Source organism: Terrapene carolina, unplaced genomic scaffold (assembly GCF_002925995.2).
Source record: "Terrapene carolina triunguis isolate 2854851 unplaced genomic scaffold, T_m_triunguis-2.0 Scaffold69, whole genome shotgun sequence".
Lineage (NCBI taxonomy): Eukaryota > Metazoa > Chordata > Testudines > Emydidae > Terrapene > Terrapene triunguis.
Window position 1 is genome coordinate 17857047 of NW_020664420.1, and position 14119 is coordinate 17871165.

Here is a 14119-nt window from a genome sequence, read left to right on the forward strand (position 1 = left end):
GTCTTTTCATGTGTTTATGGTTGCTTTACATGATAATATTTCACCTGTCCTGTTTATGTAACACTTTAAAAACCAGCAAAAGGGTTATATAAATAAAATTTATTGTGAAACAAAAGGCAAAAAACTATTCTGTACATAATTTAGTCCTATTCAGTGTCTACTCGGCGCTTCTTGGCTTGTCTCTTGTATTCATTAAATGGAGCATCTCTTGTCACTGTCCAGCAATAGTCTGCAAGCATTGATGGGCTCCATTTGCCCTGATAGCGTTTCTCCATTGTTGCAATGTCCTGGTGAAATCGCTCGCCGTGCTCGTCGATCACTGCTCCGCAGTTCGGTGGAAAAAAATCTAGATGAGAGTGCAAAAAATGTATCTTTAGTGACCTGTTGCAACCAAGGCTTTTGTATGCCTTGAGGAGGTTTTCCACCAACAACCTGTAGTTGTCTGCCTTGTTGTGTATCCAGTCTGCAGACCAAGCAAGAGAGCAACAACCTTCAAATCGCCACAAAGCTGCCACTGATGTTGGTCATAGTTTATGCACCTCAAAAGTTATTTCATGTTGTTATAGGTTTCCTTCATATGGACTGCATGACCAACTGGAATTGATGGCAAAACATTGCCATTATGCAGTAAAACAGCTTTAAGACTCGTCTTCGATGAATCAATGAACAGTCTCCACTCATCTGGATCGTGAACGATGTTGAGGGCTGCCATCACACCATCGATGTTGTTGCAGGCTACAAGATCACCTTCCATGAAGAAGAATGGGACAAGATCCTTTTGACGGTCACGGAACATGGAAACCCTAACATCACCTGCCAGGAGATTCCACTGCTGTAGTCTGGAGCCCAACAGCTCTGCCTTACTCTTGGGTAGTTCCAAAGCCCTGACAAGGTCATTCAGTTCACCTTGTGTTATGAGGTATGGTTCAGAGGAGGAGGATGGGAGAAAATGTGGGTCCTGTGACATTGATGGTTCAGAACCAGAAGTTTCATCCTCTTCCTCTTCCTCGTCTGACTCAAGTGAGAATGATTCTGGTGCATCAGGAACCGGCAGTCCTTCTCCGTGGGGTACTGGGCGTATAGCTGATGGAATGTTTGGATAATGCACAGTCCACTTTCTCTTCTTTGACACACCTTTCCCAACTGGAGGCACCATGCAGAAGTAACAATTGCTGGTATGATCTGTTGGCTCTCTCCAAATCATTGGCACTGCAAAAGGCATAGATTTCCTTTTCCTGTTCAACCACTGGCGAAGATTTGTTGCACAAGTGTTGCAGCATATGTGTGGGGCCCACCTCTTGTCCTGATCTCCAATTTTGCAGCCAAAATAAAGGTGATAGGCTTTCTTAACCATAGTGGTTATACTGCGCTTTTGTGATGCAAAAGTCACTTCACCACAAACATAGCAGAAGTTATCTTCACTGTTCACACAAGTACGAGGCATCTCTGCTCACTTTGGCTAAACAGAAAGGTGTCCCTTTGATAAATCAAACACTGACAAATAAGAGAGCACGACACTGTATGATTTCTAGAGCTGATATAGGGCAATTTGTTCAGCACAGTGATATAAGCTTCGTTATGATTGCATCATCCATGACTTCTAGGAATAACATGATGCAATTCATACCATGTATGACGCAATACCAGCTTCAGATTGCATCATTCATTGTTTTGCCTAAAAAGCAAGTACTGTCCAAACCCAGTCATAGATTTATTCATAGATCCAGTCAAAGCTGTATTTTAGTCATTTCTGGTTTAAATTGAGATCCCTTCCCTTTATAACTCACTTATCCTCCGCCATTCCCAAGTCAAGGGTCATATATACTGACCCAATAGCATATCTTGAAAACTAGAGCCAATCAACAATTTTAAGCATCATTTTCGTTCTCAGTGACCCAGAATTAGTAAAGTTTGACTACATTTATTTCAGAAGCATTTTGGCTGTAGAGCAGTGATATCTAAACAAATACTTTGCCTCGGTCTTTAATGAGGAGCTTCGGGATAATGGTAGGCTGACAAATGGGAATGAGGATATGGAGGTAGATATTACCAAGGTAGAAGCCAAACTCAAACAGCTTAATGGGACTAAATCGGGGGGCCCAGATAATCTTCATATAAGAATATCAAAGGAACTGGCATATGAACTTGCAAGCCCATTAGCAAGAATTTTTAATGAATCCATAAACTCAGGGGTTGTACCGTATGACTAGAGAATTGCTAACATACAATTATTTTTAAGAAAGGGAAAAAAAGTGATCCAGGTAACTACAGGCCTGTTAGTTTGACATCTGTAGTATGCAAGGTCTTGGAAAAAATTTTGAAGGAGAAAGTAATTAAGGTCATTGATGTCAATGGTAATTGGGACAAAATACAACATGGTTTTACGAAAAGTAGATTGTACCAAACCAACCTGATCTCCTTCTTTGAGAAGGGAACAGAGTTTTTAGACAAAGGAAACGCAGTTGATCTAATTTACCTCAATTTCAGTAAGACATTTGATATGGTTCCACATGGGGAATTATTAGCTAAATTGGAAAAGATGGGGATCAATATGAAAATTGAAAGGTGGATAAGGAACTGGTTAAAGGGGAAACTACAACGGGCCGTACTGAAAGATGAACTGTCAGGCTGGAGGGAGGTTACTAGTGGAGTTCCTCAGGGATCGGTTTTGGGACCAATCTTATTTAATCTTTTTATTACTGACCTTGGGAAAGTGGGAAATGTGCTAATAAAGTTTGCGGATGACACAAAGCTGGGAGGTATTGCCGATTCAGAGAAGGACCAGGATATCCTACAGGAAGATCTGGATGACCTTGTAAACTGGAGTAATAGTAATAGGATGAAATTTAATAGTGAAAAGTGCATGGTCATGTATTTAGCCAGTGCTTTATACAGAGGTAAAAATCACATCCCTGCTTCTACTAACTACTCCCTTGTTTATACATCAAAACATCACATGGCACTGCACTGGGAGCTAATGTTCAATTGTGTGTCCACTAGGCCCACTAAGGGTATGTCCATACTGCAAATAAACACTCTCAGCTGGCATGTGTCAGCTGACTCAGGCTTACAGGGCTCGGTCTACAGGGCTGTTTAATTGTGGTGTTGACATTCAAGCTTGGGCTGGAACCCAAGCCCTAGTACTCCGCAAGGAGGGAGGGTCCCAGAGCCTGACATCCAGCCCAAGTCTGAACATCTACACTGCAGTTAAACAGCCCCTTAACCCGAGCCCCGCAAGCCCAAGTCAGCGGTCATGGGCCAGCTGTGGGTTTCTCATTGCAGCACAGATATTCCCTAAATCCTTTTCCAGGATACAATCTCCATTCTGTAGGTCTGGCCTGCATTCCTATATTTGTAACTTTATCTTTGGCTGTATTAAAACACATTTTGTTTGAATGGGCCCAGGTTACCAAGTGATCCAGATCACGCTGTACGACTGACCAATCCTCATTCATATTTAACACTCCACTATTCTTTGTGTCACCTGCATATTTTATCAGCAGTGATTTTCTGTTTACTTCCAGATCATTGATAAAAATGTTGAATAGCATGGGGCCATGCCTTGATCCCCGCAGAACACCACAAGAAACACTGCCATTCAATAACCATTGCCCATTGACAACTACTTTGTGAGATCTGTCAGCCAAGTCCTAATCCATTTAACATGTACTTTACTGAAATTGTACAGTACTATTATTTGTATCATCATAGCAGATTGTATGAAGTATGTTACACTGTGGTAGATCAATCTCAAAGAATGAAAACTGGCTTGTTTGACAAGACTTATTTTCCATAAAACCATGTTTAACTGGCATTAACTATCCTTTAATTCTTTACCAGTTGAATCCCGTATCTGCTTCTGCATTATTTTACCTAGGCCTGTTGTCAGGCTAATCAGGTCAGATGTCCCAACTGCCGTTCACATTGCCTTTTGTGAATACTGGCACAATTCTTCCAGTCTACTAGAATTTCCTCAGTATTCCAAAATTGATTTAAAATTAACATCAATAGGCCAGAACCTCTTCACCCAACTCTTTTAGGACTCTTGGGTGCAAGTTATCCAGGCCTGCCGATTTAAAAATGTTATCCCCAGTAAATGTTGTCTAACCTCCTTCTCACTTACTAAAGGACTGGTAAGTACATGATCATCCTCATATTACACAAGTACATCATCCTGCTTTTTCCCAAATACAGAACAGAAATATTTATTCAACACTTCTGCCTCTTCTGCATCATAATTAACAATTTACCATCTCCATCTAATAACTGGCCTATACTGTTGACTGGAGTCCTTTTGTTCCTAATATACTTAAACTCCTTATTGTCCTTAGCCCTGCCAACCATGAATTTTTTTCCCTGATGTCTTCAGCTTCCCTTATCAACCTTCTACACTGTTTAGCACAGGGGTGGGCAAACTACGGCCCGCGGGCCAGATCTGGCCCCTCAGGGCTTTGGATCCGGCCAGCGGGATTGCCCCCCATGGTGCCATGGGCCCCGTGCCACTCAGAAGTGGCTGGCACCACATCCCTGCAGCCTCCGGGTGGGGGTGGGGGGGGCAGAGGGCTCCGTGTGCTGCCCTTGCCTCCAGGCACCGCAGCCCCCGCAGCTCCCATTGGCTGGGAACGGGGAACCGCGGCCAATGGGAGCTTCGGGGGAGGTACCTGGAGGCGCGGCAAGGGCAGCGCATGCAGAGTCCTCTGCCCCCCATTCCCCAAGGGCCGCAGCGCTTCCAGGAGCTGCAGGGAGCCTGCCCTGGTCCCGGTGCGCGACGCTGCCACCCCGGAGCCACTTTAGGTAAGCGGCACCGGGCTGGAGCCCGAACCCCTCCTGCACCCGCCCAACTCCCTGTCCTGAGCCCCCTCGTACACCCTGCACGCCTCCTGCACCCCAGCCCCCTTCCTTGAGCTCCCTGCTGCACCCTGCACCCCAACCCCCTGCCACACCCCAAGCCCTCCTGCACCCCAAGCCCCTGCCCTGAGCCCCCTCATACACTCCGCACCCCTCCTCTGCCCCAATCCCTTGCCCTGAGCCCCTTCCTGCACACCGCACCCCCTCCCACACCCTGCACTCCCTCCCGCACCCCAACCCCCTGCCCTGGCCCTGCATACAATTTCCCCACCCAGATGTGGCCCTCAGCCCAAAAAGTTTGCCCACCCCTGGTTTAGCTTCTAACTTATATTTAGAGCCCACCAAAACATATAGGATGTGGATACAAATTTTGTACCCGTGCAGGACTCTACTTATATTGATTGTTCTCTATCTCCCCTCCCATTTTTTATATATTGCTTTTCTATTTTTAATTGCTGCTTTCACATCACCATTGAATCAGGATGGGGTTTTAGCCAAAATTGTCTTCTTTCTTGATTGCAGAATTGTGGCTTTTTGGTTATCTCATTAAACTCTTCTTTAAGAGCTCCCAATTTTCATCCACATTCCTAAATTTTTCCTCCCAATTTCCTCCTCATTTCTGAAAGTTAGCCCTTTTGAAAGACCAAGTACATACATTACTAGTTGGGACTATCTTCTATTTGCCCATCTTGAATGTAATCAGATAATGATCACTGGTCCCTAGGCAACCACAAACTCAAAGTTTGTCTACCAGTACTCTGGTCTGCTCTACAGGGATGTAAGTGATATTGAGCACTTCCATGTCACATACTAATTGGCCCATGTAATCTCTGCTGGTGCACAATAAAAGTTCCCTAGTGCACATTAACGTAGGGACTAGGGAACTTTTAGTGCACGCCAGCACGGACCACACAGGCCAGTTAGTGTGAAATCCATTAGATTTAACACCTCTCTGGTGCAGACTAGTGTACGGTGTAAAGAAGCCCTTACAATCCCATGATGAATTCATCTTTATACATCATAATGAGGCCCAAAATAGAGCTCCTTTGTGTTAGGTGCAATACCTTTGTCTTAGAAAAGCATCATATGTAATTTTTAGAAACTCTAATGATGTTATATTGCTGGGTGCTTGAGATCTCCTGCAAAGATCTCCCAAACTGAAATCTCCCATAATACCACAATTTTTCTTTCCACACGTTACAGACAGTGCTTAAGGAGTACCTCATCCTGTTCTTTGGTTTAATTTGATGGTCTGGAACAGAACCCCCACCAGCGCCTATTCTTAGGCTTTCCCAGTTAGCACATTGATCCACATGCATTCAAGATCCTGTGGTTTTAAGTTATTAATAACTCTATAACAGGTAATAGTGTCTTTAATGTAGACACCCTTACCCACTGCATACATACATCTTTTACTCACTCTATCCTTCCTAAGTAGGTTATAACTAGCAATTTTAAAATTCCAATCATGTGAATATTCCCACCAGGTTTTCAGTAATGCCTGTTATAAAATTTCTCATGATCAATAAGAATCGCCAACTCTTTCTTGTTACCTAGCATTGGTATATAAACATTTCTTCTCTTCAGATTCTTGGTCATATCACATCAATTTGTTTGTGACACACTGAGTTTGAGTTTGTACTGCATTTGGCTTCTAAGCACCCTCCCCTTGTGTTGTTAGTTTAACCCCATCCTGCTTGCTCCAGATTGTTTCTGGTGGAGATTAGCTCCCACCCCCACTTGTGAGATGGAGGCTATCTTGTTTATATAGCATCCTCCCCCACTGGAATGTGACCCAATGTCCCACAAAACCAAAACCTTCAGCTTCACATCAGTCAAACGTTTACGTCCACTTTTTTCTGTCTTCTCCTTTATCTCTCTCGTGGGACAGGAAGGACCTCCAAGAATATTACTAGGACTTTCCTCTTCTTCAGCTCGTTTCCAAGGTTCCTAAAGTCTTCTATAGTCTGTAAAGTTCCACATGATGCCAAGTCATTGGTTCCAATGTGTACCATCACCAGTGAACACTTGCCAGACAACTTCAGAATCCCATCCAACTATGCAGTTACATCTCATATTTTCACTTCACAGAAACAGCACACCTTCCTATGGTCCTTGTGTCCCTTACAGAATTCTCTGTCCATTCTTCTTTATATGGAGTTAGCAATGACGATTGGTAGCCTTCTCAGGATGGTTGAAGAGCCTTTCTTGGTAGTTGCATGTTCTTGCAGTTCAGCAAGCATCAGAAGTGTCACCCATAGGTTTCTGTTTCTTTCCTCCAGAGACAGATTCTTCAGTAGTTGACTCACTAATCATGTTAATACCTCTAACCAGGCTGAATGACTGCTGGTTCTCCTTTCCCTCTTTGTCATAAATTGCAAATCCACTTCTTTGATTTTTATTCTTTCCAGTTCCCCATGAAGCCCTTTTGATGTGTGTGGCAATGATTTCCAAATTTGGTTGTCCAATAAGTCTTCATTTTCTCAAATACTACATAGTATTAAAGATTGTGCTTCCAGACCAATATGTTTGCCAGCTTGCACTTAATGCACCAGCAATCTCTTCTGTCTTCCAGCAGAAAGAGAAACACAGCACTTCCAAGGCACATAAAAGCAACTGTTTCCTCATCATCAATATCCACTACTTGATGAGGAGCTGTACCTAAAACAGATGGAACCATGCTCACTTTTTAAACTCCCTCTGAAACTGCAATCAGCCACTCCTGTTTGCCTGTTAACTGTCATATACTAAGCCTCAGTGCTAGCCTTCACCCCTAGTTATCATGGAGAGATTAACTTTCAGAGACTTCAGACACTGAGTCTGTTCAAAGATCCAAGTGTGCCAGCCCCACTGAGCCACAAACAGACCTGTCTCAATGGGCCTGTTCAGCCTAGCCACACAACTCTCACAGAGAACCAACAAAAAAAAAACAATAAACAGACCAAACACCCACTCACAAAATCCTTCTGCCTCCAATCACAAGGATCTGCAGCTGTGCCTTCTAAAATTCCCATTTGCTGCTCTGGAGTTTGCCTCATGGCTCAACTTCACCTCCTCATTAACAGGGAGGGATTAACTACTCAGACTTCAGGGAACTCATCACAGTGACTGAGTGAATTTCTAAATCTATGTGCTTGCTAGGATGTCAGTAAAACAGGGAAATCCCTGTACAGCCACCCCCACACAGCACGTTGAGACAGGCAAACAAGCTTTAAGTAAACACAAAGCATCATTAACAAAAAATAACACTCAAGAGTCCTGTTTCCCCTGCTCTAAAGAATGGTCTAACCATTGCTCTCTAAACAACGCCTTATTAGAGGCAGGAAAATAACCGTGGAATCCTAAATCACAGCATTCTACTGCTGTCTAACAAGTAGTTCTGTAACTCACTGGCAGAGCATATCAGGTCACCCCTCTGATGACTGGTCCATATAGATGATACACTACTATTGCTTAGGGAGGCCATTCATCCAGGAATAAACCGGAAAGTCCTCATTTTGAGATGTTTGTCCCAGGTCTGATCCTGGAACAAAACTGAATGTGGCTTTGTCCAGTATTGGTCAGGGGATACCATTTTTAAAAGCATGCCAACATGACCTCACATGCACCATGTGCACAAGGTCACGCAACGGGGGGGGGGGGGGGCATGACGTTCCAGAAAGTACCGGAATGTCCAGTATTCCAAAAATGTGTGAGTGGCCATCTTAACACTGCCACCAATTAACAGTTACTTCTTAAGCTCAAGTACTAAGGCAGGGGTGGGCAAACTTTTTGGCCCAAGGGCCACATCTGGGTATGGAAATTGTATGGCAGGCCATGAATGCTCACGAAATTGGGGGTTGGGGTGCAGGCTCTGGGGTGGGGCCAGAAATGAGGAGTTCAGGAGGGGGCTCCGGGCTGGGGCAAAGGGTTGGGGTGCAGGGCGGGATGAGGGCTCCAGCTGGGGGTGCAAGCTCTGGGGTGGGGCTGGGGATGAGGGGTTGGGGGTGTAGGAGGGTGTTCCAGGCTGGGACCAAGGGTTTCAGAGGGTAGGAGAGGGATCAGGGCTGGGGTTGGGGCATGGGTGACGGTCAGGGATGCAGGCTCTGGGTGGCGCTTACCTCAAGCAGCTCCCAGAAGCAGCGGCATGTCTCCCTCCGGCTCCTACGTGGAGGCGCAGCCAGGCGGCTCTGCATGCTGCCCTGTTTGCAGGCGCTTGGGGCGGGGGCAGTGTGCAAAGCCCCCAGCTGCCCCTACACATAGGAGCCGGAGGGGGGACATGCTGCTACTTCCAGGAGCCACACAGAGTGGGGCAAGCCCCTGACCCCGCTCCCTGGCTGAAGTGCCGGAGCAGGGCAAGCCCTGGACCCTGCTCCCCAGCAGGAGCTCGAGGGCCAGATTAAAACATCTGGAGGGCCAGCTACGTCCCCCAGGCTGTAGTTTGCCCACACCTGTGGATCTAGAGGCCCTATGTGCCAACCCATGCAGGGTTTTTATGGCTTTACATACCTGATTTGCCCACCTCACAAACAAGAGGCCCATAAGATACTGATTCTATGATTTCTTAATTTCCATCATCACAATGTCGTTGCCCCTTTGGCCCAAGTAGCTACCAAGGTAGCTAGCTTCAAAGCACAATCTCCATCCAGAGCCCCAACTTTTAGCGCGGTCTATACAGCTATATTTAGAGCATTAACGCAAGCCATGATAGGTCAAGTCTGCTGACTCAGGCTGGGAGGGTTGCTCCAAAAAGCTGTATAGACAAACCCTAAGTATTAATAAGTACATGTCATACATAACTTCTTCTGAGGATGAAAGGCTAGGAAAGTTAACCAACAAGTTATAAGAATATGTAAGATAGCCAGATCTGTCCTACTCTTTCTCTCTAGTCCTCCTGCGGTCTGCTTTTTCATTTACAGTCCTAAACCACTGCGCCCCTTCTCCTTCCCACCACCTTTATAAATGTTACATGATTTTATATTCACTTGTACTTACTCACCAGTGTTGAATTTATACTCTATAAATATCACCTCTGGATTGGATTCATAGCCCATAAAAATTGACACATTTTAGATGAAGACACAATCTTTCAGTGGTTTTCCATCTTTGGAATCACTACGTGGCACAAACTGGTAGTGGTGTTATTTATACTTGATCAGTAACTTGACTGGGGCCTTTGAGAGCTATTGCAATGTAAATGGTGTCCTTCCTGACCCAGAGCCATTGTGCTTGGCACTGTACACAGCACAATAAAATACAGACCCTGCCCTCAGGAACAACTTCATCTCTATAGCCTGGATGCTACAACCATGAAGAATTGGGGCCCAGGGCTACAGCTGTCAAACATCCCCAAGGACTTTGTTCCCGCTCCTGTGCAGCACCCTCTACTCCCAACACCTCGTCTCCCTACAGGGGAGACCCTGAGCCGCTGGTGGGGCCTTTTCCCCTTATCCTCCCACAAGAGCTTCATCCTCCCCCTGTTCAAATTATCCCACAAGGGCCTCAACGCCCCTGCCCCATCTGGGCTTTGCACCCGTCTCCCACACTAAACCCCCCAGCACTGGGGCATCCCTCCCATTCCCCTCTCAACGCAGCCCTTCCCCCACAAGCGCCTTGGTCGCGTTGGCCTATGTTCCAGCTCCCCTAACCTCACCCCAAGCCCCCTGCTTCTCCGTGCGGACTCTCCTCCCACGGCTTGCCCCGCCCCAAGCTGCCTCCCGTTCAACACTGAGCGACACAATTACAGTACCCGCCAGAGACCGCTGCTTACTGCGCATGCGCCAGCGCCAAACGGGGCCAACACAAAACAGTTCACGCTCGCCCCCGCTGTGGACGCATGCGCTCAGTAGAAGCCATTCTCCCCGCCCCCCTGTAGCATAGCTATTCCACTGCGCATGCGCCGTTCACAAGGCACACCTGGTCCCTCTACGTAGCCCGAAGCCCCGCCACAGCGCATGCGTTAGATGCTGCCTACATGTCACCATGGTAACAGGACGCGGAACCGGGCCCGTGTGAGTGGGGTTTGCCTGCGGCTGCCATGTCGGACATTCTGTGCGAGTGGCTGAACCGGGAGGTGAAGCTCTCCCGGACCGTGGGTGAGTCAGGGGCTCCGACACCTGGGTCCTGGGCAGCGTGGTAAGGATACGGGGGGCTGGTGCCCCATAGGGGACGGTGCCGCAGCTGGGGAGGCAGGGCCCGGGGGTGCCCACAGACCACCGTGTGCCTAGGCACCTCTAGGGGTTCCCCTCAGGTGTGTCTGTTCGCAGGGGCCGGTGGATAGGAGCCCCCGGGCAATTCTTCGTTAGGGCGTTACGTACGGTGCAAGGGCTTCCGAGTTGCTGCCCGAAGGGGAGTCCCAGAGGGCAGTGCACCGGGGGATGCCCCCTCGGCCTGCGCCACAGCAAGACGGCCTCAGGATCAATGTGCAGCTAGAGAGATGGGGGGGTTCCCTGCTCGACTTTCGATGTGCCGTGGGTGGGAGTCACTTTTGGGGAGACTTTGGCGTCCGGGAGACGGGTGAGGTTGTCTTGGCGTCTGCAGGCAAGTTTGGGACTGTGGTGACTGGGTAAGGTGGGAGTAGCAGGAGGGTTCTGCTGCTGGGATGGCAGTTGGGTTGTTGGCACGTTGGTATTATTCATATACTCACTATACCTGGAGTAGGATTTGTGCACTCTCTGTAATAACTACTTTCAACTGAAAATACCGTCGCCCTAATTCTCTTCCATACACGTCTGAATTTTGATTTACCTATAGACGTATTCATGTACCTTCCTGCAGATGCCACATGCCATATATGAGAGTTACTGACCTTGAGGTAATGCCAGTGGCAGTAGTAGTACTACATGATAGCTCTGGCTGATCTATAAGTGAATTCACCCTCTTTCCTCAGATCCAAATAAAGGGCTAAAACCAGCTGTGGATTTTACTTTTTCCACACAAACAATTACAACATAATTTAAAAATCTCGAAAATAACTTTTGTGAAAAAAATGGTGATGATTCTCCCCTAGATCCCCGTGGACTCGGGGGCCATGAAAAATTTCAATTCTATCAATTAATAAGGACTTGAGGATAGAAAGTACCTGAATGTATGTTTATACAGCAATTCCTGCTGTTTGAATTATTGACTTTAGAGAAGCATCTATTCTATAATGAGAGAGACATCCCTTACTGAAAATCAGGCATATTAGAACATATTTACTGGCTGGTTTTGTTTCTGTGTGTGTTTTAGGAGCAGAAGAGTTAGTAACTGTAACCTGTCAAGTATTGGTTTTGCAAAATTTTAATTTTGAGCCAAATGTAAATAGTTATAACAGTGTAATTTACCTTTTGATATTGAAATTTAGATTTTAGATGATGGAGTAGATTATGGAATTTGGCTCTTAGTAGAGTTATACAACATAAGTACTGGCTACTTGAAGACCATTTCTAATCCTAAAGTTATTTTATTATAGTCATTTAATTAACAAAACTTTAAAGTTAATTTACAGTGTAAAGATTTTATAAGAGCAATAATGAGTTGAACTAAAAATTAAGTATAAGTCTCTGATGTTATACACATTCTGTAATGATCTCTAATATTATTCATATGGTAATTTGTATTTTGTTGCTGTTGCTTGTTTTTTAACCCAGATCCAAAATCATTCCCAAAAGAATTTTCTACTGGCTACCTAATTGGAGAAATTCTGCACAAATATGAACTTCAGGATGACTTTAACCAATTTTCACAAAGCAGGTTTGTAACTTAAGGCACAGCTAGAGCATGTATTATATCTCCTATGTAACTTATACAAGATGTTTGTTTATCATTGAAGATTTTTTAGTGATACCTAGCAGGATTTGATGAAGTTACATACCAGTCATTAGTTAGCGACATATTATATGCGCTAGCTGCATTAATTAGCTGCATACTTCCAAAGGATCTGAACATTCATTAAATATTTACTGGAAAGATATACGAGGATGATTAATTGTGCTGCAATCCTTTATGTCAATCAGCATGGTCCTATGGAAAATAGGTATTTGATTTAGCACTGCATGAACTTTTTAAAAAATTAGCACTGTACAAAATTGATGTAATATATTAAATAGATTAAAAACTGGGTAACAGAGATCTCAAAAATAGGAAAATAATCATTCTATGGAGTGTTTCTAGTGGAGTCCTACAAAGATCTGTTCTTGTTCTAATGCTATTCAATATCTATAAAGTCAGTGCTGATAAAGTTTCCAGGTGACACAAAAATTGGTGGAGTGGTAATTAACCCATCGTCAGTTATACAGAGAGATCTGGATCCCTTGTTAAACTGAGCTTATTAAAACACAAGTTCAAATGGAGCCAAATGCAAGGTCATATATCTAGGAACAAAGAATGTAGGTCATACTTACAGGATGGGGGACCGTATCCTGGAATGCAGTGACTTTTAAAAGGCCTTAGGGATCATGATGGATAACCAGTTGAACATGATCTGCCAGTGCAATGCTGTGGCCAAGTGGGCTAGCACAATCCTAGGTTTATAAGCAATGGGAACATCACATAGGGAGGTGATACTATCTCCCTATACAGCATTAGTGAGACCATTACTGGAGTGAAAATGAAGGTCTGTTTGATACTAGGTTCCTCTGTAAGGAGAACTCTTCAGAATAGTATATCTTTGCTGAACCATATTACAGAAAGAGCTTAGCCTCTCCATAGCTATTTGTGAAACAAGGCTTAAGTCATAAGCCTGATTTTCTCCTTCCATTTCTTATATTTGCCAAACCAAAGCCAATCCATTTGTAATTTGACAGGGCATGATTTTTAGGAGAGAGACTTTGAAGGAATTATGAGAAGGTCATGGGCGGTGTATGAACCACCGGCTGGGGGAGGCTAGTCCTCAGCCCCCACCCCTTCCGCCCACACCGGAGCCCAGAGCCACACCCCCCAGCAGAGTGCAGAGACGCCCCCTCCCCCACCGCAGCCACTGGCCCAGTCCTGCGGTTAATCCCCCAGCCCCAAAGGAGCACCGGGAGGGCGCGCGAAGGTGGGCGGCACGTGGCCCCAGCGCCAAGAAGGTGGCCGGCCCCAGACTGCCAGGAAGGCGGGCGGCCCTGGCCTCCCCGGCCCCGGACTGCCGGGAAGGCGGCCAGCCCTGGCTTCGGACCGCCCGGAAGGGGCCAAGTATCAGTCAGAGGCATGTCCCTCATTCTTTTAACATATCAGTCAGAATGCACTTCTGATGTAAATTATGCAGGAATTGGAATCTACAATAAGTTTCCCATTGACTGGGCAAAAGACATTATAATAAAATCTTCCA

At 45.6% G+C, this 14119-nt stretch overlaps 1 protein-coding gene and 1 long non-coding RNA gene across 2 annotated transcripts in view; one reads left to right on the plus strand and one right to left on the minus strand.

The window, feature by feature from the left end:
* LOC115271180 overlaps nucleotides 1-10335 on the minus strand; it is a 96092-nt gene extending 85757 nt beyond the window's left edge. The window contains exon 1 of the long non-coding RNA XR_003899782.1: nucleotides 9827-10335. This is a non-coding gene — a long non-coding RNA (uncharacterized LOC115271180). The remainder of the gene's footprint in view (nucleotides 1-9826) is intronic.
* A 523-nt stretch (nucleotides 10336-10858) lies between these two features.
* Nucleotides 10859-14119, plus strand: part of SPEF2 (sperm flagellar 2) — a 101601-nt gene continuing 98340 nt past the window's right edge. The window contains exons 1-2 of the mRNA XM_026649252.1: nucleotides 10859-10922; nucleotides 12459-12561. Coding sequence (XP_026505037.1) covers nucleotides 10865-10922; nucleotides 12459-12561 — 161 coding nt within the window. The 5' untranslated portion in view covers nucleotides 10859-10864. The remainder of the gene's footprint in view (nucleotides 10923-12458; nucleotides 12562-14119) is intronic.